The 27899-nt window shown below is 34.7% G+C and overlaps 2 protein-coding genes across 7 annotated transcripts in view; one reads left to right on the forward strand and one right to left on the reverse strand.

Moving 5' to 3' along the window:
* LOC148946565 (solute carrier family 35 member G1-like) overlaps nt 1-20155 on the forward strand; it is a 32717-nt gene extending 12562 nt beyond the window's left edge. For 2 of the 3 annotated variants that reach the window (XM_089097045.1, XM_089097047.1), the window contains exon 4: nt 18610-18874. In XM_089097045.1, coding sequence (XP_088953171.1) covers nt 18610-18762 — 153 coding nt within the window. In that variant the 3' untranslated portion in view covers nt 18763-18874. Of the gene's footprint in view, nt 1-18609; nt 18875-19498 lie in introns of those variants that run through there. The other variant, XM_089097046.1, reaches the window with a different exon arrangement.
* Nucleotides 20156-21130: 975 nt separating this feature from the next.
* LOC148946566 (elongation factor-like GTPase 1) overlaps nt 21131-27899 on the reverse strand; it is a 54957-nt gene continuing 48188 nt past the window's right edge. For all 4 annotated transcript variants that reach the window (XM_089097446.1, XM_089097449.1, XM_089097448.1 and 1 more), the window contains exon 2: nt 21131-24308. In XM_089097446.1, the coding sequence (XP_088953572.1) occupies nt 21278-24307 (3030 nt within the window). In that variant the 5' untranslated portion in view covers nt 24308 and the 3' untranslated portion in view covers nt 21131-21277. The remainder of the gene's footprint in view (nt 24309-27899) is intronic.

Raw genomic sequence — 27899 nt, forward strand, 5'->3', positions numbered from 1 at the left:
AAAAAATGAGGTTGCAAATGCGACTATACAACGGCGTCCGTCTGTGAATATTCTACGGCATTCCTGAAAAGTTTGGCCGATATTCAAACTTTCGAAAACTAAAAAAATGAGGTTGCAAATGCGACTATACAACGGCGTCCCTCTGTGACTATTCTACAGCGTTCCTACAAAGTTTGGCTGATATTCAAAATTTCGAAAATTAAAAAATTGAGCTTGCAAATGCGACTACACAACGGCGTCCCTCTGTGACTATTCTACGGCGTTCCTGCAAAGTTTTGCCGATATTCAAAATTTTGAAAACTAAAAAATTGAGGTTGCTAATGCGACTATACAACGGCGTCCCTCTGAGACTATTCTACGGCGTTCCTACAAAGGATGTCATTTGACTGATATTCAAAATTTCGAAAACTAAAAACATGAGGTTGCAAATGCGACTATACTACGACGTCCCTCTGTGCCTATTCTATGGCGTTCCTGCAAAGTTTTGCCGATATTCAAAATTTCGAAAACTAAAAAATTGAGGTTGCAAATGCGACTATACAACGGCGTCTCTCTGAGACTATTCTACAGCGTTCCTACAAAGTTTGGCCGATATTCAAAATTTCGAAAAGTAAAAAAATGAGGTTGCAAATGCGATTATACACGGCGTCCCTCTGTGACTTTTCTACGGCGTTCTTACAAAGGATGTCATTTTGCCGATATTCAAAATTTCGAAAACTAAAAAACCGAGGTTTCAGATGTGACTAAACAACGGCATGCCTTCAATGGGACGGTTAAACAGTTCAAAAACTAAAAATAAAACAAAGCGGCAAATGTAATTACACTACGCCGTCTCTAACAGGGGATGGCCGATATTCAAAAGTTTGAAAACCAAAAAAATGAAGCTGCAAATGCGACATCCCTATGCTGTCCCTTCAAGTTCTCCTTGTTGCCAAAAAAAAAAAAGAAAGAAAAATACACAAAAAACAAACCAGAAATTGAAATATCAAACAATAACAAGCTAAAAGAAAGCAATTTTTATAGAGAACAAATTATGGAAAGAACCTAACAATCCAATGAGTTTAGTCAAGGCAAAAAAGAAATTCAAAACAAATAGACTCTAGAGGAGGTAAACACCACTTGTAGAGTAGTTCTACGAGTCAAATCCTCCATTCCGTAAAACTCCGAACAAGGCCCTATCCAGGGGGTGGGGGGTTGGGGGTTTGACCCCCCCCCAACTATTTGTCCAACTCGTAAAAACGTAACAAAAATAAATATAGACAAATCCTGGACTGTCCAGGAATCCTGGATTATCTATATTCAATACAAATCCCCCCGAAAAAAATCCTGGATACGGCCTTGCCTCCGAATTGGAATATGCTTTATACACCTAGTAATGACAGCAAAATTATTTTTTTAATAATAACGTCAATTTTGGAAATCATGTGCTTGTAAATTATCTAGAGCCTTACGGATTGGTCTGGAAGTTATGTAATTGATGATGGTGGCGAGGAAAAGGGAGACAAAAGGTAATTTAATCGACGTGGCGGCACTAAAATAGAATCCAATGAATTATTATTCAAGTTGCCAAAGAACCGGTGTAATCTTTCATGAGGGCCGGAGAAAAAATTTCGTCCCCCCCTCCCCCAAACACAAAATTCTAAGTGGTGTATTATCAAAGCAGTGAAGAATAGCATGTAGCAGTGAAGATGTTAGAATAGGATATCCAAAGCTCAGGGTGTTTATTCACATTTGAAAAAAGTTTGGAAGAATATGAAGATAAGTCTGCAAACCAAGATTAGACTATTGAAGATACAGTGATGACAGTGGTCAAATATGGTACTGAAGCATGGGCACTCCGAAAAACAGAGGAAAATTTGCTATAGATTTTCCAGATAAATTACCTAAGGATTGCTTTGGGTACCCGGCTGACTGACCGTATGTAAGCTGACTGACTGTCGACAAACGGTAGGCTGTATGAAAAGTGTGATTCAATCCCGCTTTCTAGGGCTATAATAAGAGAAAGGCTGAGATGATTAGGGTACGTTCTGCGGATGAAGGATGACAGATTGCCAAATATTGCCCTTTTCGGCCAACCGTCTAGGGCTAAACAGAAAGCAGGTCGTCGGCTAAACGGAAAGCAAGTTGTCGGCTAAACGGAAAGTAGGTCGTCTGCGGTTGGGGTTGAAGGATGTTGTAAAGAAATATTTAAGGGAAATGGGAACTTCCAGATGTAAAGACAGAGGCTTTGAATAGATTAGGATTGAGGAGCATGCGTAGCTGTTATGGCCTCAGGCGGCTTGGTGCTGCGGTGAGTTGTTAGTAATCAGGGACGTGGCTACAGTGTTTTTACTTGGGAGGGGGGCAAGAGGGGGTAATATTGAAGTAGATGCTATTCAAGCGGTAGTGAAGAAAAGTAACTATCTAACAAATACGCTACTTGGTGAATTTAAAAACATTATGCTATATATTATAAACAATAAACACACATTAAACAGTCATAAATATAAGTGTTGGTGCTTGACTTTTACTAAAATTGTCAGGAAATGAGCTGCTGCAGGCGACAGTAGTATAGCGTAAACAAGCTTTCGGAAGGGCGAAGGTAAATATCGTATACACTTGGCTTTTTTTTTTGCAGCCAGATTCACGAATAATGCTGCAGTACATATCCCCTCCACTTCCACCAACCCCTACGCCCAGCACAGCATGCTCAATGAAACAGTTCGTGGTAAATAAGGAGCGACCAGGCTCAGTAGTAACCGAAAATCTAAAAAACGATGCCAATATACAATAAAACGATACAATTTTGATACCAATAGATATATCATTAGAATCGGCTTTTTATGCTGATTTCAAATAATTTCATTAAGTTTAGTCTTCCCCATCAAAGGTTACAAGCCTGAGAAAATTCTTCCTGATTTTCGAAAAAAGGGGGAAGCATCCCTAAAAGTCAAGTGCTGTTAATGAAAATCACACCATCAGATTCAGCGTCTCAGAGAACCCTACTGTATATGTTTCAAGCTCCTATCTGCAAAAATGTGGATTTTTTTCCAGGGGTGATCGTATCGACCCAGCGGTCCTAGAATATCGGGAGAAGGCTCATTCGAATGGAAATTAAAAGCTCTAGTACTCTTTTTAAGTACCGAAAACTTGGAGGGAAACTAGGCCCCCTCCCCACCCATTTTTCCCAATATCGTCCGATTGAAATTTCGGATAGCCATTTTGTACGTCATAGTTGAAAGGCCCAATAACCAGGAGCGTCCCGAGGTTCATTTCATTGGGGGGGGGGGATCTTCATAAATTTTACCGACGTATTACTTGATTTATGGCGTATTTTCTACAGAAAACGAGAATTTTGCTAAATTTAGGCCAACTACGCAGAATTTCAGCTAAAAGTTTTGCCTTTGGCAAAAATTTTACCGACGGGGGTTGGCGCGCCCCTCCCCCTCTTAGGTCGCCCCTTCCAATAACTATGCCTTTGGATATAACATACCCCCCCCCAGACCCAGGGGAAAGGTCTTTAAGTTATCAAATTTGCCCATTGTTTACGCACTGTATTTATTATTGGGATGTATGCATATATTTTCGGGTGGAGGGCTGACAAATTTTCTGCTGGTGGTTTTTCCACGGGGGAAATTTCCAGGGAGCGAACATGTTAGGGGAAATCAACACTGGGGGAATTTGCCAGAATTCTTATACAAAAATTGTTTTTATATATCTTGCTTTCTCTTGTCCGTCTCAATTTTACGCGCGGAGTGGTTAAAAGTAATTGTCCGGGGTAAATTTTCACCGAGATTGAACTGTCTAGAGGATATTTCCGTGGGGAGGGGGTTTCTCCATGGAGGTGGGGATAGATTTCCTGGCATTATTTTAAAAACGATCAGAAACTAAATTAAAAAAAAAACAAGTTTTTCCAACTGAAAGTAAGGAGTAACATTAAAAATTAAAACGAACAGAAGTTATTACGTATATAAAGGGGGCTTCCCCTTCCTCGACACCTCGCTCTTTACGCCATGGGCACCCATAAGCTGAATTCCAGGGGGGGGGCAAACCTCAGTAGTATGTTACCTTATACTTCTACGACTTTATGTTCCTTCCCATGATATTCTACGACTTTATGTTCCTTCCCATGCTATTCTACGACTTTATGTTCCACCCCATGATATTCTACGACTTTATGTTCCTTCCCATGCTATTCTACGACTTTATGTTCCATTCTGTGTTATTCTGGACCTTGTATACACCTTTTCAAAGAGAGTGAGTATCCTCTCACATGGCCTTATACTTATATGAATTTATCTTCCTTTCTGTGTTATTCTGGACCTTGTATACACCTTTTCAAAGAGAGTGAGTATCCTCTCACATGGCCTTATACTTCTACCACTTTATGTTCCATCCTGTGTTATTCTGAGCCTTGTACACACCTTTTCAAAGAGATTCAGGGCTCCTCACATGACCTTCTGGATAAGTAGTTTTTGTATCTTTTAAAAGAGCTTTAAGGGGTTTGAGAGACTCAGTTGCCTGATTCCGTGTGGTTTTTCTTTACTTAGATGCTCATTAAAAACGAAGTTTTTGTGTTAAATAAGTAGTTTTTGTATCTTTTAAAAGAGCTTTAAGGTGTTCGACAGACTCAGTTGCCTGGTTTCATATGGTTTTTCTTTACTTAGTGCTCATTAAAAAAGAACTTTTTGTTTTAAATAAGTAGTTTTTGTATCTGTTAAAAGAGCTGTAAGGTGATTGAGAGACTCGTTTGTCTGATTGCTTGTAGTTTTTCTTTACTTGATGGTCATTAAAAACGAAATTTTTGTGTTAAATAAGTAGTTTTTGTATCTTTTAAAAGAGCTTTAAGAGGTTTGAGAGACTCAGTTGCCTGATTCCGTGTGGTTTTTCTTTACTTGGTGGTCATTAAAAACGAAATTTTTGTGTTAAATAAGTAGTTTTTGTATCTTTTAAAAGAGCTTTAGGGGGATTGAGAGACTCAGTTGCCGGATTCCATGTGGTTTTTCTTTACTTGGTAGTCATTAAAAACGAAATTTTTGTGTGTTAAAAAAGTAGTTTTTGTATATTTTAAAAGAGCTTTACAGGGATTGAGAGACTCAGTTGCCTGATTCCTTGTGGTTTTTCTTTACTTGATGGTCATTAAAAACGAAATTTTTGTGTTAAATAAGTAGTTTTTGTATCTTTTAAAAGAGCTTTACAGGGTTTGATAGACTCAGTTGCCTATTTCAGTGTGGTTTTCCTTTACTTGGTGGTCATTAAAAACTAACTTTGTGTGTTAAATAAGTAGTTATTGTATCTTTTAAAAGATCTTGAATTTGTTTTAGAGTCTCAGTTGCCGGATTCCGTGTGGTTTTTCTTTACTTGATGGTCATTAAAAACGAAATTTTTATGTTAAATAAGTAGTTTTTGTATGTGTTAAATAAGTAGTTTGTGTATCTTTTAAAAGAGCTTTACAGGGTTTGAGAGACTCAGTTGCCTAATTCTGTGTGGTTTTCCTTTACTTGGTGGTCATTAAAAACGAAATTATTGTGTTAAATAAGTAGTTTTTGAATCTTTTAAAAGAGCTTTACGGGGATTGAGAGACTCAGTTGCCGGATTCCGTGTGGTTTTGCTTTACTTGATGGTCATTAAAAACGAAATTTTTGTGTTAAATAAGTAGTTTTTGTATCTATTAAAATACATTTAAGGGGATTGAGAGACTCATTTTCCGGATTCCGGGTGGTTTTACTTTACTTGGTGGTCATTAAAAACTAAATATTTGTGTTAAATAATTAGTTTTTGTATCTTTTAAAAGAGCTTTAAGGGGATTGAGAGACTCAGTTGCTGGATTCCGTGTGGTTTTTCTTTACTTTATGGGCATTAAAAACTAAATTTTTGTGTTAAATAAGTATTTTTTTTATCTTTTAAAAGAGCTTTAAGGGATTTGAGAGACTCAGTTGCCTGATTCCGTGTGTTTTTTCTTTACTTGGTGGTCATTAAAAACAAAATTTTTTGTGTTAAATAAGTAGTTTTTGTATCTTTCAAAAGAGCTTTACGAGGATTGAGAGACTCAGTTTTAGCTTTTCACAGTTACATTTTCTTGATGTTTCAAAGTTCATTTTGAATTTCTTTCGTTGAAATGCAAGAGTTGGAATATTTCAGTAGTGTTTGGTTGTGGTTTACCTTGTCACAGTTAAATTTTCTTGATTTTTCAAAGTTCATTTTGAATTTCTTTCGCTGAAATGTAAGAGTTTGAATATTTCAGTAGTGTTTGGTTGTGGTTTACCTGGTCACAATTACATTTTCTTGATTTTTCAAAGTTCATTTTGAATTTCTTTCGTTGAAATGCACGAGTTGGAATATTTCAGTAGTGTTTGGTTGTGGTTTACCTTGTCACAGTTACATTTTCTTGATTTTTCAAAGTTCATTTTGAATTTCTTTCGCTGAAATGCAAGAGTTGGAATAGTTCAGTAGTGTTTGGTTGTGGTTTACCTTGTCACAGTTACATTTTCTTGATTTTTCAAAGTTCATTTTGAATTTCTTTCGTTGAAATGCAAGAGTTGGAATATTTCAGTAGTGTTTGGTTGTGGTTTACCTTGTCACAGTTACATTTTCTTGATTTTTCAAAGTTCATTTTGAATTTCTTCGTTGAAATGCAAGAGTTGGAATATTTCAGTAGTGTTTGGTTGTGGTTTACCTTGTCACAGTTACATTTTCTTGATTTTTCAAAGTTCATTTTGAATTTCTTCGTTGAAATGCAAGAGTTGGAATATTTCAGTAGTGTTTGGTTGTGGTTTACCTTGTCACAGTTACATTTTCTTGATTTTTCAAAGTTCATTTTGAATTTCTTTCATTGAAATGCAAGAGTTGGAATATTTCAGTAGTGTTTGGTTGTGGTTTACCTTGTCACAGTTACATTTTCTTGATTTTTCAAAGTTCATTTTGAATTTCTTTCATTGAAATGCAAGAGTTGGAATATTTCAGTAGTGTTTGGTTGTGGTTTACCTTGTCACAGTTACATTTTCTTGATTTTTCAAAGTTCATTTTGAATTTCTTTCGTTGAAATGCAAGAGTTGGAATATTTCAGTAGTTTTTGGTTGTGGTTTACCTTGTCACAGTTACATTTTCTTGATTTTTCAATGTTCATTTTGAATTTCTTTCGTTGAAATGCAAGAGTTGGAATATTTCAGTAGTGTTTGGTTGTGTTTTACCTTGTCACAGTTACATTTTCTTGATTTTTCAAAGTTCATTTTGAATTTCTTCGTTGAAATGCAAGAGTTGGAATATTTAAGTAATGTTTGGTTGTGGTTTACCTTGTCACAATTACATTTTCTTGATTTTTCAAAGTTCATTTTGAATTTCAGTCCCTGAAATGCATGAGTTGGAATATTTCAGTAGTGTTTGGTTGTGGTTTACATTGTCACAGTTCCAATTTCTTGATTTTTAAAAGTTCATTTTGAATTTCTTTCGTTGAAATTGAAGAGTTGGTATATTTCAGTAGTGTTTTGTTGTGGTTTTACTTTTCAAATTTTGATTTTATTTATTTTTAAAATTTTAATTTTTAATTTATTTCTATTAATTGAACTTTTTGTACTATTTAAGTATTTTTTTTTTTTGGTTTAAATTTTCAAAGTTAAATTTTCTTTATTTTTAAAAGTTCATTTTGAATTTCTTTCGTTGAAATGCAAGAGTTGGAATATTTCAGTAGTGTTTGGTTGTGGTTTACCTTGTCACAGTTACATTTTCTTGATTTTTCAAAGTTCATTTTGATGTTGTGGTTTACCTTGTCACAGTTACATTTTCTTGATTTTTCAAAGTTCATTTTGAATTTCTTCGCTGAAATGCAAGAGTTGGAATATTTCAGTAGTGTTTGGTTGTGGTTTACCTTGTCACAGTTACATTTTCTTGATTTTTCAAAGTTCATTTTGAATTTCTTTCGCTGAAATGCAAGAGTTGGAATATTTCAGTAGTGTTTGGTTGTGGTTTACCTTGTCACAGTTACATTTTCTTGATTTTTCAAAGTTCATTTTGAATTTCTTTCGTTGAAATGCAAGAGTTGGAATATTTCAGTAGTGTTTGGTTGTGGTTTACCTTGTCACAGTTACATTTTCTTGATTTTTCAAAGTTCATTTTGAATTTCTTCGCTGAAATGCAAGAGTTGGAATACTTCAGTGTCACAGTTACATTTTCTTGATTTTTCAAAGTTCATTTTGAATTTCTTTCGTTGAAATGCAAGAGTTGGAATATTTCAGTAGTGTTTGGTTGTGTTTTACCTTGTCACAGTTACATTTTCTTGATTTTTCAAAGTTCATTTTGAATTTCTTCGTTGAAATGCAAGAGTTGGAATATTTCAGTAGTGTTTGGTGTGGTTTACCTTGTCACAGTTACATTTTCTTGATTTTTCAAAGTTCATTTTGAATTTCTTCGTTGAAATGCAAGAGTTGGAATATTTCAGTAGTGTTTGGTTATGGTTTACCTTGTCACAGTTACATTTTCTTGATTTTTCAAAGTTCATTTTGAATTTCTTTCGTTGAAATGCAAGAGTTGGAATATTTCAGTAGTGTTTGGTTGTGGTTTACCTTGTCACAGTTACATTTTCTTGATTTTTCAAAGTTCATTTTGAATTTCTTCATTGAAATGCAAGAGTTGGAATATTTCAGTAGTGTTTGGTTGTGGTTTACCTTGTCACAGTTACATTTTCTTGATTTTTCAAAGTTCATTTTGAATTTCTTCGTTGAAATGCAAGAGTTGGAATATTTCAGTAGTGTTTGGTTGTGGTTTACCTTGTCACAGTTAAATTTTCTTGATTTTTCAAATTTCATTTTGAATTTCTTCGTTGAAATGCAAGAGTTGGAATATTTCAGTAGTGTTTGGTTGTGGTTTACCTTGTCACAGTTACATTTTCTTGATTTTTCAAAGTTCATTTTGAATTTCTTCGTTGAAATGCAAGAGTTGGAATATTTCAGTAGTGTTTGGTTGTGGTTTACCTTGTCACAGTTACATTTTCTTGATTTTTCAAAGTTCATTTTGAATATCTTTCGTTGAAATGCAAGAGTTGGAATATTTCAGTAGTGTTTGGTAGTGGTTTACCTTGTCAGAGTTACATTTTCTTGATTTTTCAAAGTTTATCTTGAATTTTTTAGTTGTAATGCAAGATTTGGTATATTTAAGTAGTGTTTGGTTGTGGTTTACCTTGTCACAGTTACATTTTCTTGATTTTTCAAAGTTCATTTTGAATTTCTTCGTTGAAATGCAAGAGTTGGAATATTTCAGTAGTGTTTGGTTGTGGTTTACCTTGTCACAGTTACATTTTCTTGATTTTTCAAAGTTCATTTTGAATTTCTTTCGTTGAAATGCAAGAGTTGGAATATTTCAGTAGTGTTTGCTTGTGGTTTACCCTGTCACAGTTACATTTTCTGATTTTTCAAAGTTCATTTTGAATCATTCAAGAAACGTGATTAAACACGTTTTTAAACTACATGCTATTTGCATGCCTTTCTTGGCACCTTTCCAAACGAGGGATTCCCCGCTGGTTCCTACACATTGCAAAAGTGAGCAGTACGAAAACTCCACATTTTCAACCAGACTGGTTTTTAGACAACACACCCACAGAGATGACACAGACACATAGAAATGAGACACGCACAGACACGACACACAAACAGAGTCATAGTGAGAGAGATTCAAAAGTTGGGTTGACCTAGGTTCACTTAGAGTGGCGCGCCACTCTAAGTGAACCTAGGTCAACCCAACTGGTTGGATATCTCTCTCTCACTATGAACATGTGTGTGTGTAGTGTCTTTGTGTGGCTCGTTTCTATGTGTGTTTGTTATCTCTGGGGGTGTGTTGTCTAAAAAAGCAGTCTGGTTGAAAATGTGGAGTTTTCGTACTGCTCACTTTTTTGCAATGTTTAGGAACCAGCGGGGAATCCCCGCTCGTTTGGAAAGGTGCCAAGGACAGGCACGCAACTAGCGTGTAGTTTAAAAACGTGTTTAATCACGTTTCTTGAATGATTCAAAATGAACTTTGAAAAATCAAGAAAATTTAACTGTGACAGGGTAAACCACAAGCAAACACTACTGAAATATTCCAACTCTTGCATTTCAAGGAAAGAAATTCAAAATGAACTTTGAAAAATCACGAAAATATAACTGTGACAAGGTAAACCACAACCAAACACTACTGAAATATTCCAACTCTTGCATTTCAAAGAAAGAAATTCAAAATGAGATTTTAAAAATAAATAAAATGTAACTATGACAAGGAAAACCAAAACCAAACACTAATAAATATTTCAACTGTTGCATTTCAAAGAAAAAAAATTCACAATATACTTTGAAAAATCTAGAAAATGTAACTGTGACAGGGTAAACCACAACCAAACACTACTGAAATATTCCAACTCTTGCATTTCAACGAAAGAAATTCAAAATGAACTTTGAAAAATCAAGAAAATGTAACTGTGACAAGGTAAACCACAACCAAACACTACTGAAATATTCCAACTCTTGCATTTCAACGAAATAAATTCAAAATGAACTTTGAAAAATCAAGAAAATGTAACTGTGACAAGGTAAACCACGACCAAACACTACTGAAATATTCCAACTATTGCATTTCAACGAAAGAAATTCACAATGATCTTTGAAAAATCAAGAAAATTAAACTGTTACAATTTATTCCATAATACAACACACGTTAAATATTCCAACTCTAGCATTACAACCAACCAAAATCAAAATGAGCTTTGAAAAATCTTGAAAATTTAACTTTGACATGGTAAACCACATCCAAACACTACTGAAATAGTCCAACTCTTGCATTTCATTGAAAGAAATTCAAAATGAACTTTGAAAAATCAAGAAAATGTAACTGTGACAAGGTAAACCACAACCAAACACTACTGAAATATTCCAACTCTTGCATTTCAACGAAAGAAATTCAAAATGAACTTTGAAAAATCAAGAAAATGTAACTGTGACAAGGTAAACCATAACCAAACACTACTGAAATATTCCAACTCTTGCATTTCAACGAAAGAAATTCAAAATGAACTTTGAAAAATCAAGAAAATGTAACTGTGACAAGGTAAACCACAACCAAACACTACTGAAATATTCCAACTCTTGCATTTCAACGAAAGAAATTCAAAATGAACTTTGAAAAATCAAGAAAATGTAACTGTGACAAGGTAAAACACAACCAAACACTACTGAAATATTCCAACTCTTGCATTTCAATGAAAGAAATTCAAAATGAACTTTGAAAAATCAAGAAAATGTAACTGTGACACTGAAGTATTCCAACTCTCGCATTTCACCGAAAGAAATTCAAAATGAACTTTGAAAAATCAAGAAAATGTAACTGTGACAAGGTAAACCACAACCAAACACTACTGAAATATTCCAACTCTTGCATTTCAACGAAAGAAATTCAAAATGAACTTTGAAAAATCAAGAAAATGTAACTGTGACAAGGTAAACCACAACCAAACACTACTGAAATATTCCAACTCTTGCATTTCAGCGAAAGAAATTCAAAATGAACTTTGAAAAATCAAGAACATGTAACTGTGACAAGGTAAACCACAACCAAACACTACTGAAATATTCCAACTCTTGCATTTCAGCGAAAGAAATTCAAAATGAACTTTGAAAAATCAAGAAACTGTAACTGTGACAAGGTAAACCACAACCAAACACTACTGAAATTCAAAATGAACTTTGAAAAATCAAGAAAATGTAACTGTGACAAGGTAAAACACAACCAAACACTACTGAAATATTCCAACTCTTGCATTTCAACGAAATAAATTCAAAATGAACTTTGAAAAATCAAGAAACTGTAACTGTGACAAGGTAAATCACAAACAAACAATAATGAAATATTCCAACTCTTCCATTTCATCTAAAGAAATTCAAAATGAACTTTGAAAAAATCAAGAAAATGTAACTGTGACAAGGTAAACCACAACAAAACACTACTGAAATATTCCAACTCTTCCATTTCAACGAAACAAATACAAAATGAACTTTGAAAAATCGAGAAAATGTAACTGTGACAAGGTAAACCACAACCAAACACTACTGAAATATTCCAACTCTTTCATTTCAAAGAAATAAAATTAAAAATGAACTTTTAAAAATCAAGAAAATTTAAATGTTACAAGGTAAACCACAACCAAACATTACTTAAATATTCCAACTCTTGCATTTCAACGACACAAACTAAAAATGAACTTTGAAAAATCAAGATACTATAACTGAGACAAGGTAAAACACAACCAAACACTACTGAAATATTCCAACTCTTGCATTTCGACGAAAGAAATTCAAAATGAACTTTGAAAAATCAAGAAAATGTAACTGTGACAAGGTAAACCACAACCAAACACTACTGAAATATTCCAACTCTTGCATTTCAACGAAAGAAATTCAAAATGAACTTTGAAAAATCAAGAAAATGTAACTGTGACAAGGTAAACCACAACCAAACACTACTGAAATATTCCAACTCTTGCATTTCAATGAAAGAAATTCAAAATGAACTTTGAAAAATCAAGAAAATGTAACTGTGACAAGGTAAACCACAACCAAACACTACTGAAATATTCCAACTCTTGCATTTCAATGAAAGAAATTCAAAATGAACTTTGAAAAATCAAGAAAATGTAACTGTGACAAGGTAAACCACAACCAAACACTACTGAAATATTCCAACTCTTGCATTTCAACGAAAGAAATTCAAAATGAACTTTGAAAAATCAAGAAAATGTAACTGTGACAAGGTAAACCACAACCAAACACTACTGAAATATTCCAACTCTTGCATTTCAACGAAAGAAATTCAAAATGAACTTTGAAAAATCAAGAAAATGTAACTGTGACAAGGTAAACCACAACCAAACACTACTGAAATATTCCAACTCTTGCGTTTCAACGAAAGAAATTCAAAATGAACTTTGAAAAATCAAGAAAATGTAACTGTGACAAGGTAAACCACAACCAAACACTACTGAACTATTCCAACTCTTGCATTTCAGCGAAAGAAAGTCAAAATGAACTTTGAAAAATCAAGAAAATGTAACTGTGACAAGCTAAACCACAACCAAACACTACTGAAATATTCCAACTCTTGCATTTCAACGAAAGAAATTCAAAATGAACTTTGAAAAATCAAGAAAATGTAATTGTGACAAGGTAAACCACAACCAAACACTACTGAAATATTCCAACTCTTACATTTCAGCGAAAGAAATTCAAAATGAACTTTGAAAAATCAAGAAAATGTAACTGTGACAAGGTAAACCAAAACCAAACACTACTGAAATATTCCAACTCTTGCATTTCAACGAAAGAAATTCAAAATGAACTTTGAAAAATAAAGAAAATGTAACTATGACAAGGTAAAACTGAGTCTCTCAATCCCCGTAAAGCTCTTTTAAAAGATACAAAAACTACTTATTTAACACCAAAAATTTCGTTTTTAATGACCACCAAGTAAAGAAAAACCACACGGAATCAGGCAACCGAGTGTCTCAAACCCCTTAAAGCTCTTTCAAAAGATACAAAAACTACTTATTTAACACAAAAATTTCGTTTTTAATGCTCATCAAGTAAAGAAAAACCACACGGAATCCAGCAACTGAGTCTCTCAATCCCCGTAAAGCTATTTTAAAAGATACAAAAACAACCAATTAAAACAAAAAATTTCTATTTTAATGACTAACAAGTAAAGGAAAGCCACACGGAATTCAGCAACTGAGTCTCTCAATCCCCGTAAAGCTCTTTAAAAAGATAAAAAAACTACATAGTTAACACACCCAAATCGTTTTTAATTAAAATCAAGTAAAGACAAACCACACGGAATCCGGCAACTGAGTCTCTCAATCCCCGTAAAGCTATTTTAAAATAAAAAAAAAAAAATTATTTAACACAAAATTTTCTTTTTTAATGACCACCAAGTAAAGGAAAACCACACGTAATTAGTCAACTGAGTCTCTCAAACCCTGTAAAGCTCTTTTAAAAGATACAAAAACTACTTATTTAACACATACAAAAACTACTTATTTAACACAAAAATTTCGTTTTTAATGACCATCAAGTAAAGAAAAACCACACGGAATCCGGCAAATTAGTCTCTCAATCCCCTTAATGCTCTTTTAAAAGATACAAAAACTACTTATTTAACACAAAAATTTAGTTTTTAATGACCACCAAGTAAAGGAAAACCACACGGAATTAGGCAACTGAGTATCTAAAACCATGTAAAGCTCTTTTAAAAGATACAAAAACTACTTATTTAACACAAAAATTTCGTTTTTAATGACCATCAAGTAAAGAAAAACCACACGGAATCAGGCACCTGAGACTATAAATACCTGTACATAAATATTAAAAGATACAAAAACTACTTATATTAGACAAAAAAATTTAGTTTTTAATGAATACCAAGTAAAGAAAAACCACATGGAATCCGGCAACTGAGGCTCTCAAACCCCTTAAAGCTCTTTTAAAAGATACAAAAACTAATTATTTAACAAACAAATTTCGTTTTAATTGACCAACAAGTAAAGAAAAAACACACGGAATCAGGCAACTGAGTCTCTCAAACCCCTTAAAGCTCTTTTAAAAGATACAAAAACTACTTATTTAACACAAAAATTTCGTTTTTAATGACCAACAAGTAAAGAAAAACCACACTGAATCAGACAACAGAGTCTCTCTAACCCCTTAAAGCTCTTTTAACATATACAAAAACTACTTATTTAAAACAAACACTTCGTTTTTAATGAGCACGAAGTAAAGAAAAACCACACGGAATCAGGCAACAGAGTCTCTCAAACCCCTTAAAGCTCTTTTAACACATACAAAAACTACTTATTTAAAACAAAAACATAGATTTTAATGAGCACTAAGTAAAGAAAAACCACACGGAATCAGGCAACTGATTCTCTCAAACCCCTTAAAGCTCTTTTAAAAGATACAAAAACTACTTATCCAGAAGGTCATGTGAGGGAGCTCTGAATCTCTTTGAAATGGCGTATACAAGGCCCAGAATAGCACAGAATCTAACGTAATGTCTTATATGCATTAGTCTACTTGGGGTTCGTCACTCACTCCGTTTATAGTTTTATTCTATTTACAGTCTAAAACGGAAATTACCGTCAATTCTTCGAAAAAGAATGATATGAAATTGTCGCTTTACATTCTTTGTAAAATCGTAAAAAATGTCAAAACGAGCACAGGAAGGAACATAAAGCCGTAGAATTGCATGTGAAGGAACATAAAGTCGTAGAGTATCATGGGGTGGAACATAAAGTCGTAGAATAGCATGGGAAGGAACATAAAGTCGTAGAATATCATGGGAAGGAACATAAAGTCGTAGAAGTATAAGGTAACATACTACTAACCTCGTCTAATTGGCACTTTTAATGCTATATAATAGAAATCTCAGAACAAAAATATAAAAATAAGGCAGCATCATTCAGCCAGAGGGGGGCGGGGGCGAGCGCCCCAATATCCCCCCTTATGGGCGCCCATGCTTTACGCTAAAGTTTGAATTTTGTCCCAATTCTTTAAGAATGACTCCTGAAACAAAGAGCCTTTAATTAGAACAATAAGACGTTTTTTAATAATAAAAAAATTTAGCGTAAAGAGTGAGGTGCTGAGGAGGGTGTAGCCCCCTTTATATACGTAATAATTTTTGGTCGTTTTAAGTTTTAATGTTGATCCTTATGTTTAGTTGAAAAAACTTGTTTTTTTTATTTAATCTCATAATGGAACCAAGCTCTATTCTGATAGCCCCGGGTATTCGTTAGCTCGTAATTTTGAATGGATTTTGACTCTGTAAGATATAATTAGTTGTACTAAACTTTTCATATGTGTGATTTATTTAAATACTATTTATGATTTTTATTAAATTCATTTGTTCGTGAGTTCGGCGATTTATATTAATAAATAGCATTTATATCAACGGGCCGTATAAAGCCGAACAAAAATCATAGGCAGCGCAATAGCGCTGTCTAAGTAAAGATACAGGACAAGTCAAAGCATTACCATAGATTGTTTAACATTATGTAGTGGCATATTCCCCACATTTAAATAGCGATCGTATTTCAAGTTTGAAAGTATTCGAAAAAGTTAAAATTAGAACTATTAACTTGTCCGTTGGGCATTGTTTGACAAAGAATATCCAGAAAATCTGAACAGTTCTTTGTGTCAAAAACCTTAAATTAACCAAAAATTGTCAGGGCTGCCAAATGGAAGGGAAAATTTATTCCTAGAGTTTGAAAATTATTTTCCTCTTTGTATTTTTGTTAAAAAAGATGAATTCTGTAAGAGTTACGCAAAAGTTTTTCTTGTGTAAATCAGGGTATGGGGGATATATGTTTCCGGAGGGGGCAACATCCCCCCTCTGGAGGGATTTATTCCCCCCTTAGGATGGGGAGAATGTCGTTTTTGTGTCTATAATTCCCTTCACAAGCAAAGCTCAGTCTCCTAGTGCTGCATGATACAACTGATAACAATAGAAAAAGTGAATGGGCTGGTACAGTTTATACGTGCACACAAAATTTCTAAATTGCGAGAAAAATATACATGTTTTGTTTAAATTCACTTTATTCTGTTCTCAGCAGACATTTCGTACAGCATGCTGACAGTAGCGGATCCAGGGGGCGAGGGGGGGCGTGCCCCCCTCGCGTAGTCTAAAGTAGTGTATTTTACTTAATTAACTCAATTTTGCGTTAATTAAACTTGCTCCTAACGCAAGTTTATCAGATCAACCTATTTCCCCCCCCCCCCAAATTTTTTATCGGATCAATATATTTTGCCCCCCCCCCTAAAAAATCCTGGATCCGCCCTTGCATGCTGATGCAAAGATAAATGTCCCACAAGTAGCACTGGCGTTGTGTTAAATGCAAACTAATTTCATTCATAATTCTTTTTTTATGTCAATTATTTCTTTGAAGCTTGTTGAAAGAAATATTTAGAAAAGCGAAAATAGAGAGAAGTCAGCACAGTATTGTACACAGAGGCAGTTCTACATTTGTGGGTTAGTATGTGAATCCAAAACGTAAGGATTAGGGCATTATCAGCGCTTATTAGGCATTTCAATGACAAATAAGAGAATCGGAGTTTCAGTCAAATGCTGGAAATAAAATTAAAACAATTAAATGATTTCTGGAGCTGATCCCCCTCTACCAAACTTCATGATCAAACTACAACTGATTTGGCCTATCTAGTTATAGTACAAATATTATTATAGCAGGTACAAATCTTATTTTGTTTTTCAGTGGTTTGTTATTCATTCAGGAAATTGTATTTCAGTGTATATCTACCTTCTTATTCTTCAATGATTCCATCTCTGTCCTATTGGCAGATGTAGAGGGTGTATTCATTTCCACTTTTGAAAGTTTTAAAACAAGAGAACCTAATCTTGAACTGATAGATTTTTAGAAAGTATAAGCACCTTAAATATGAGGGAAAAAAATTGACTTGAGCAAACGTGGCGAAACAGGAAGCATAGAACGTTTTCCAATTTTGCAATTAACTAGGATCACATTTTTACTTGATGATAAGGTTTCAAAGGCAGTACATTTGGAAAAACCTAAATTCTAGAAAAAATCACGAAGCGCAATGCCCCTATTTTTCTCGTTTTTCCTTCGTTGAAAACAAGTATGGGTTGATTAAAAAAAATTATTTTCTCAAAGTAAAGAGCAAATTTGCCATTTTAAACAAGTAACAGTTTTAAAGCTACTTAATAAATTATAGTTTTTCTTCATATTTTTGGGGTGAGGGGCACCCCCCCCTAGCGACGCCACTGTTAGTAGTAGTAGTATCATCAAAAGTTAAGGTCTCTTGAAAACGTTTTTATGTGGCTTAGGCATTTGGTGCTGCTATTTTGTAGCTTGAAAGTGTTATTTACTTGCTGTGTTAGCCAAGGAGTAAATCAAATCTCACTTGAATGAATAAAATTTACGGGAATGAATAAATAATCCATTCTATAACTGGAATGAATAAAGTCAAACCTCACAGGAATACATAAATGTATTTCATAACAGGAATGGATAAAGTCGAACCTCACTGGAATGAACAAAAATTAAAAACAAAATGTGTCTTGAATAGATATGATTGACTGATTAATAAAAATGTTGAACTACAAAAACTGGGTGTCGTGAAATATCTCTTATTCACTAAACAGGCTAAGTTGTATTTTCAGGCACCAGGTTTGAAGTGTGTCTTAAGTGGGTTCGACAAAAATCGTTTTCAGGTTCCCCGTGTTCAACCAAGCAAAATTTTAAAGCGTTTTCATCTTACGGGTTCTAAACATGTTGGACGGTTCCTAAAAATTTTAACGCGCCAGAATAGCATGGTTGAACACGGGTTCTGAGAAGACATTCGCCCGTGTTGAACACGGCACTCAAAACGATAATCTGCACAACCCGTGTCGAACTCCGTGTTGGATGTGAATGGATTGAAAACAAGGCTTTAGTATATTACTTCTACTCCGGGTATTTTTAATCAAATTTGGTCTATCTGAAATAACCGATGTGCATACTTTCTCTAGTTCCCTACGCTCTTTAATTTTGAATTTAAAGATCGTTTAAATCAAAGTTTAGTTAAATTACACTCATCATTTTTCTTTTTTCAGGTCCTTATCTTTGATGAGCATCCTGTCCTGCTTACCCTTCTGGGGGCAGCCTTAGTGCTTGTGTCCGTTGTGCTTCTTGCTTGCAGAAAATGGGTAGAATCTAAACCTGAAGCATCTGCGACCCGGAACAGATTTAGGTTTCTCCTTATATAGAATTTCTATAGAAGTGTAAATATGGAAGTTATTTATTTTTTCATAGTATTTCAATTTTGTATATAAGACGATTTATTAATGAGAATTTTTATGCATTTTTTTCTAGTTATGCAACCTTTGACTCTAGAATTCGAGGAAAAAAAAATTAAAGATGGACGAATATAAGCAGGAATTTGTTTCAGCGGAGGTGTAGGCAAGCCCAAGGCCGTATCAGGAGGAGGGAGTTCACCCCTCCCCCGGATACGGCCTTGGGGAGGGGGTACTGCATTCGAAAAGACGCAAAATAAGAAAACTATATAGAAGAAATGCACGGAAATATAGAAAGATCAAGAATATCTTGACTTTCTGGGGGGGGCAACTTTGCTTCATTTATAATAGATATCGACCACAAGAAATAGCATGCAGATCGCTTGAACTAGCGCTGCAAGGAGTTTTTTGTAACCACTGACAGATGTGACTACAACCAAGTGACTAGATATATTAAGTAGTTGGTGCTAGTGGGCTTGCTTGAGGAAATTGAGCCGTTTTTAATTTATTCTTCGCAAAAATAACTGTCATTTAAAATAAGTGATGAAATTCTTAGGAGTAATTCTATCATAGAAGATCTCTTCGGAAAGTGTAAGCGAAAAGATATTAGAACGCCTTTTGTCATGCCTTATTTTTCATAGCCAACGCAATGGCGTTGACATAGTAAAGAACGATGTTTCTCACACGTTAAAGTTTTTTTTTTTTTTAGCCTCATCATATAGTACTGATTCTGATACGAAGTTATGGGAAGGCTCACTCGTTCACAAGTTCTGAGGTGTTGTGCTGTTTTAAGTAGCAAAGTACCGATCGTGGATCTGAGAAAACTCAGCTACCCTTTCTGCCGTCGTAATCCCAAATGGCAGCGGGTCAAAATTCTGTGATAGCCATTATAAGAAGAAAAGCCAAAAATCCAAAAAAACATGCTTCCAAGGGCAGCATGATACGTACATTCCCAGAGAAATGGGCAACAAATTATGAAAATATTTTGCTGAATACCCCAGACCATCTGTTTTTATATCGTTGATGACAATTCGTTAAGTTTGGAATACAAGCCTGTGTGCATGTAATTGCACATAATTGAACGAATTTAAAATTTCTTTTTAAATAAACATAGAAAAAACGTAGGATCTGCATTAATCCCCAATTTATCTCGCAGACAATACTCCAGGGTTCCCGAAATCACTTTTCTATGGGAAACTTTAACCTCTAAGAAGGATAGGTGCCACCAAGATAAAAGATTTTAGGTGTTAAGTTGTTTCAAGACTGTTTTCACAGAAATTAATTTAAAAAACTTTTTCCACAAAATAAGTTTTTCAAAGAAAAGTAAAGAACAAAAAATGAGCAAAAATAAAATCAAATAATCAACCAAGCGTGAAACTGCCGCAAATCAGCATCGATAAATAAATGAAACCCAAAACGAACAGAAATTACAATAATTAATCGAGTCAAACTCAAAACGAGCAGAAATTAACATAAGTTGGGCACAAAACCCCTGTGCCTTCCCAAGGCCAGAACATAAATTGGACATCACTGAAAAAATATAAATATTTTTACTTTTTTAAATTTAATAAAACAAAAAAAAAAAAAAATTTTATTACTAAAAATAAGTATATTTATATTAAAATGAAAATGCAAATTCATTTGTATTTTTTCAGTAAAGTTCCTCGCAGCGGCGTCAATTCACGAAAAAGTAGGAGGAGACAAAATGTATTGTTTAAAACCCAGTTCGGGGGGGGGGTATTTTTGTTGTTTCTTCAGTTTGTTCGATGATACTACTAAAAAACGCATTCTCAATGAAAATACCAATAAATACCAATTTTTACCAATTACCAATACCAATTAAAAATACCTCTTTAAAATACCCAAAGAAAATACCAAAAAAATACCAATAAATTTTCCAAATTTAAAGAGGGGTAAAAAATTCTAATCATCCCTCAATTCACCCCACTGGCTTATCGGCATGATAATTAAATTTTTATTAATGATTCAATTCTAGCAGCGACAACGATTCAAATACTTGAAAACCACACTCGCAAAGCTTTCGCGGTAACCATAAAGGTTTAAAAAAACTTTTGCCCGAGAAGATCTATGAAATTACAATACAAAATCGAGAAAAGATTTTTTACTCATTTTTACTTTAAGTACTCGCTGACATGCCCACTGTCAACAAATAGGTCATTTTTAATTCTTAACTTTTTGTCTCCAAGTTTTTACGAATAAATTATTCATAAAATCTGAGTTTATTGGTCTTCGAGTTTAAACGAATAAATAGATAGGCTATCTCTTACCTGAACCAATTACGCCTCAAAAACAAAAACGAACAAAATATAAACGATTATAATCATGATCAAATGATTTATTTTAGACAAATTTACAAAGGCGGAAAAAAATTGAAGACATGGGGGTAAATAGAGAGCAAAGGACCATTGCCCCCTCCCCACAAATGTAAGAATTCTGGTGACACCCATGACACAATGCCACGCTGGAATCATTTGTTCTTAGACAAAGTTCTCTGTTTTTCAGCATGAGCAACAATCCTCTCTCTAATGGGTAAGCCTTTCCTTCTCCTTACTTGATTAATATACGCCTGAGCTCGGTTCACGGTAATCTCAATATCCTCATCTTCTTCTTCGACATTCTCCAATGGGTCCCAGAATGGGTCTAAGTCTAATGTCTCCCAATGGCTGAAAATCAGTTGAGGAATTGCCAGTCCAGAAGCTTCAGTTCTAATTTCACTAGCAAAATGAAAGGATTCGATCACTGGTATGGCAGAACGTACAAGGAAAGTTGTTGAACCTTCTTGAATATCTTCAAGCAGTACTCTTCCATGTCGACGTCCAATCACGGCATACACACGACCTAAAACATCTGCGTTGACGAAAACATCACACTGATACATGGGAAGAACTAATCTTGGAGATCTGGCTTGCATAGCTCTCCTACAGGTATCTTTGACTATAGACATCACTTGACCTCCACTAAGAAAGACTCCTGAAACCACATCTCTCTCTGTATCTACAATCCACTCTTCAACTATAAAACATACACCATGTAAAGGTTCTTCACATAGGGGACCAGCAGCAGTTGCATACTGAAAACCACTAACAAAGCTGTAACCATAACGTTTCAAGTCAAAATTTTCGCTTTCTTCCGCATAATCTCCCCAAAATGATGCGTTCCTGAAGTTTTTCGTTCGATTTAACAGTATATTAGGACCACAATTACGCGGTCCAAAACTCCAAATCTCATTAATAGCATTCTCCCAGAAGGCAAATCCGCTTTCTTTAAATGCAATCTCTAGTTTTTCTTTTAGCCTATTTAAGTTTGTAATTATATCAGTGCTATTACCTATATCATCATGATTTCTATTAGCACCAGATATTTTTGCATTAACTATATCACTTGCTACACGAATAAGCTCACTGTTTTCATCAAGAATACCGACAACTGTAGCAGGAAGAGGAGCTGCTCTTATTTTAACATTACAATGGCATCCTACAACGCTGCCTTCAACTAAATATTCGGGTTTTGCATATGCTCCCTTTTTCAAATCATCTGCAACAACTGTCTCCCTAAATGGTACTATAGGATCAGAGCACAAGACTTTAATACCAGCATAATATTCTTCCAAATCATTAATACATTTCTGAAGATGAATTTCGCCGGCAGTTGAGAGAATATACTCACCAGAATCGTCAATATAAACACGTGCACAGGGATCAGCCTGGTTCAAAAGTTTCAAACCTTTTACAAACTGAGACATGTGAATCAACTCTTTTGGTTGAATAGCTGTTTGTAATATTGGCATGCTGGAGCCAATAAGCTCTGTGAAAGCAGGGCATGCTAAACTATCTGAAATAGTGGCACTTTTTACGATTGTATCTTGAAGTCCACCTATGCCAATAATATTTCCAGGGTAGACTTTCCCTATAGACTCCATTTCACGACCCATAAGTGCATATATTTTTCCAATACGCGAGCGTGTGATAGCCTTTTGAGAAAAAATGTCACCCACTTCGACCTCTTGTCTTTTATCTTTTAATCCTAGCTCAGGATCATACTTAGGACCTAGGATATATAATTCATCACCTTCACTAACAGTACCACTAAATATTCTACCAACAGCTATCATTATTTCTTGACCTGACCTTGTTTTATGGTCTTTACTTATTGCTTCACCTACATTTACTTCCTCTTCTCCTAACTTCAATCTTTCCATTTTCTGCAAGTATTTATCTTTTGCTTCCCGGTGTTTTCTATCCATTTCCTCCGTTGTTAAAGTCTGCCGATTAGTTCTTGTTACATACTGACCAGGAACAGCAATCATTTTTGATATAAAAATAATGACAGGAGTTCTTTCCTTACTATCACAACTAACAAAGAATGGTTTAAGAGCCTGCGTTTCCAGTGGCAAAGAAGAAAATGGCTTATCAAATTTGGATAACAGTCTTTCCACTCTTTTGTCAGATAGACCACACGGACTAGGAACTAAATCACAAACGCAGTCTAAGATACAGCCACCCATAGGAAGCCACTTCGACATAAATGATTGAATTAGCATTTTTGAATCACTTTTATTCAGCTCATGAGGCTTTATATGTACTTTAGTCATGCTTGTTATCTTTTCAATAATATCCTTGTCCTTTTTTAAGAACGCATTATACACTGAGTATAGATTTTCAAGTACTAGCTGTACAAAAAGAGGTTTTTTACCGACTTGTTCAGCTTGATCCATTATGCACTTCGATTTTGCTGAGTAGTAAAAATCTCCCCATAGCTTCTCTAGTAAATCTTTGTAGGAAACACCGAGCTTCTTAGCATACAAAAGAGCAAAGTCAGACAGTGTAAATCCCCATCCATCATAAGCACTGGCAAATACAACATTGCCAACAGATGGAATAAAGTAAACTTCAGAGTCATCAATATCTTCATCAGTATGCACATTTAATTCTGCCTTTTCCATAATCTCAGATGAAAACAGTTCACCAATCACAGCATTAACTTGTTCAATAACTCTTACAATCCTCTTGTATGCATCACTTGGTGTCATTTTCAACTCAGAAATAAGGCGGTCCATTTTATTGACAGCTAGTATAGGCTTTATTCCTTCGTTCCAAACTTGTTTCAGCACAGCTTTCGTTTGGGGTGCAACTCCTTCCACTACATCTACAACCACAAGAGCACCATCACATATTCTAACTGCTGTAGATACTTCAGAGGTAAAATCAACATGACCAGGTGTGTCAACCAGGTTAACTAAATACTCTTTATCTTTAAATGTATGAGACAAAGATATACTGCTGCTTTTCATAGTAATTCCTCTCTCTTGTTCATCTTTTCTTGAGTCCATGTATCGCAACTGGCCAGCTAATTTTTGGGATATAATGCCATTGCTCGCAACAAGATTATCTGCCAGCGTAGTTTTTCCATGGTCAACATGAGCAACTATACAAATATTTCTAATGTTTTTTGTGTTCGACTGGAGCTCATGAAGTCTCAATGTGGTTAAAACAGGCATCCTAAAAAAGAATGAAAAATGACGAAAGAAATAGTATTATCGTAAAAATGAAACATCTCCCTATTTTCGTGAAAACCAGATTGGCTTTTCTGTTGGTATAAGTTATCAGCAGGTTCATTGTATTCTGGATAATTTAATTGTTGAAGCTACTAGGAAGGAATTTAAACTACACCTGTGCACCCTGGATCGCTTCAAGGCATTTGATACTGTTACCTATTCTCAGGTCATTTCCCCCTTTTTAGTCACAGTATTAATATTTCTGTAGTTTGTCCCTTTAGATATTGGTATTCAAATTCGTTTTGTCTGATTAAAAAAGAATTAAAAAAAAGAAACAGATAAGATGGTTTCTGAAGGGAAAATTTCAAGGCGGAGAGGGGTTTGGCAAGGAGCTGTCCTTTCCCCTCTATTATCAAATTTTGCATTTTGTTGGTGATTTCTTCTATCACTTTTAACTGCATTTTTGAGTTAGTAAATATTTCTTACCTAGCTAATGCAGATGATATACTTTTGATTAGGAGGACTAAAAATCCTTCTCTATACCGTTGGTTTCTACTTTTTGATGATACTTTTACCAAACTCACGCCGTCACTGATTGCAGAAAGAAAATTCGTTTTAGTTATTCCAAAATTGTAGTCAACCAAAGCAGATGTAATAAAAAAAATCTTTGGCTAAATTACATTCAATTTTCACTCACTACTCGGTTTTGTTTCTTTGGGGAGTTTACCCTATTCTTCATAACAAAGATATCCAATAAATGTAAACATTCTATTCCCGTTTTTACTATATCTACCTCCGTGGTTTAGCAATCGAAACCTTACTTTGCTTACAGACTTCCCTACATCGATTTAAAACTCACGGAGTTTGTTGGCTAACTACCCCATGATAACTACAAGTATCCACCACCCACAGGGCCCTTAGTCGTTTTTTTCTAGTTTGAATGATTAAATCTTTTCTTTTCGTTACTCCGCTTGCTTTTTATTGTATATTTCTACTCCCTCAGATGATATTTTTGGTGATTTCTAAAGTTTTCTTCGATTTTTGGTGACTACCATCCAGATTTATTTGGAAGAGGGGGACGTTAACTAAACAAATTATAATACTGAATAATATATTTAGCGCAAATAGCATAATCAAATCAGGAAAGAAGGCAATTGAGTCTGAAAATGCAATTTAAAAACAAGCCTTTTTTGTCGGCCCCCCACCTATTAAAGATAAAAAATTGTCTGCAATTCCTTATTTTGTAAAAAGGGTATTTTTGCTTAACTTTAAGGCTACTTAATTAGAGTAAACGCCTAGAACCATCCTCAATACCCATCATAATTTTGAGATAGCCACTTCATTCAAAATAGTCGAGGTCAAATACCTATGCCTCCAGGGATACATGATCCCTCACCGTCCCTGGGGCAGGGGTGCAATTTGCCCATTGTTTACGCATCGTATTTATTGTTGGGTAAGGGGGAAATGTTTGATCCTGTGTGTCTAGAAAAAACACCTAGGATATATTGAATATTAAATTCTGAGGGGGATGTTAAAATAAATCAAACTCTAAAAAACGGAATTTTGATACCAATAGATACATCAAAAGAATCAGATTTTAATGGTGATTTCAAATATATAAGTTTCATCAAGTTTAACCCATCAAAAGCTACACGCCTGAGAAAATTTGCCTGGTTTTTAAAAAAAGGGGACCCCCCCCCCTAAAAGTTATAGAACCTTAATGAAATCACACCATCAGATTCAGCGTATCAGAAAATCAAATTGTATCGGTGACAAGCTAATTTTTGCAAAAATGTGGAATTTTGTCATTTTTGCCAGAAGAAAGATCACGGATGCGTGTTTATTTGTTGTTGTTTTTTTTGCTTTTTTTCCAAGGGTGATCGTATCGACCCAGTGGACCTAGAATATCGTGGGAGGGCTCATTCAAACGGATATTAAAAGTTCTAGTGCCCTTTTTAAGTGAACAAAAAAATGTAGGGCAACTAGGCCCCCTCCCAAGCTCATTTTTTTCCAAATTCACCCGATCAAAATTTTGAGATGGCCATTTTGTTCAACATGGTCGAAAATATAATAAATATGTCTTTTAGAATGAATTAATCCCCCAAAGTCCCCGGGGGGAGGGCTGAAAGTTATGAACTTTACCCAACGCTTACTTATAGTATTGGTTATTGGGAGGCATAAAGATGTTTTCAGGGGGATTTTTTCTGGTAGTGGGGGGGCGGGGGTTATGTGGGAGAATACGTCCACAGAGGAAGTTCTTTTGGGGAAAGGGACATTGCTATGAAGGGGGCGCCGGATTTCCCAGCATTATTTAGAAAAAAACGATCAGCACTTAGATAAAAAAAACAAGTTATTCAACTGAAACCAAGGTTAAGCATCAAAACTGATAACAAACATAAAGTATTTAGTATATGTCTGGGAGCACCCCCTAGTCAATACCTCGCTCTTTAAGCCAAAGATTTTTAGTACTTTCATAAGAACTATTTATTCTAATTAACGGCCTTTGTGATTAAGGGGTCATTTTTAAAGAATTGGAACAAAATTCGAACTTTAGCGTAAAAAGCGAGGTATTAACTAGGGGGCGAACCCCCTAATATACGTATTAAAAATATATGCACATAGAAGATCGTTAAGTACGTTAATTTGTAAGTTACGTATATTTATTACTAATAAAAACGTTCATAAATAAGATGAAACAACTTCGAGAAAGCCATTTAACCAAATAAAAGTAAATTAATATGCAAATTTTGTTTTAATTATTCATGTACGGTGAGCCAAAATCAAAACTTACAATAATTCAAAAACGTTCAAAAATTAAATAAAAAAAAAAACAAGTTTTGTTTTAAACTGAAAGTAAGCAGCGACATTAAAACTTAAAACGAACAGAAATTATTCCGTACATGAAAGGGGCTGTCCCCTCCTCAACGCCTCGCTCTTTACGCTAAAGTTTGACTCCTTCTCACAACTCTATTTTTTAAAACAATAAAAAACTTTAGCGTAAAGAGGGAGGTGTTGAGGAGGAGCAGTCCCCTTCACATACGGAATAATTTCTGTTTGTTTTAAGTTTTAATGTCGCTCCTTACTTTCAGTTTAAAAAACTTGTTTTGTTTTTTTATTTAATCGAAAGGAAGTATCTGCGATATCTTAGGAAAGGCTAAAGGTACTGAGTTGAAATTTTCAGGACTCCTGCTACTGCTATTTTAACTGCTACTGCAACTGCGACTGCAACTACTTGTGATTGCAAGTATTTGTAACTGCAACTACTTGCGAACGCGACTACTTTTGACTACGACTACAGGCGACTGCAGACTATGGCTGCTTGCGATTACTCCTACTACTTGCAACTACTGATGCTACTGCAAGGGACTACTACTACTACTACTACAATTGCTGCCGTGACTGCGACTACTACTAATGCTTGTGAAAATGATGTCTGAAAAGAGCGGCATTGACATATATGTCTGGCCAGACTCATATCTAGTGATGGAAGTTTAGCTAGACATGTATGTGAATGCTGCTTGACATAGTTATATGCACAATAGGCAAAATTGAAGCCTCGCTAAGCCAAGACTGCGTTTCCATTATAGAAGTCTAG

The sequence above is a fragment of the Artemia sp. Qi Xiang Cuo genome, chromosome 11 (genome assembly GCF_049724085.1).
Source record: "Artemia sp. Qi Xiang Cuo chromosome 11, ASM4972408v1, whole genome shotgun sequence".
In the NCBI taxonomy this organism is placed as follows: Eukaryota; Metazoa; Arthropoda; class Branchiopoda; order Anostraca; family Artemiidae; genus Artemia; species Artemia sp. Qi Xiang Cuo.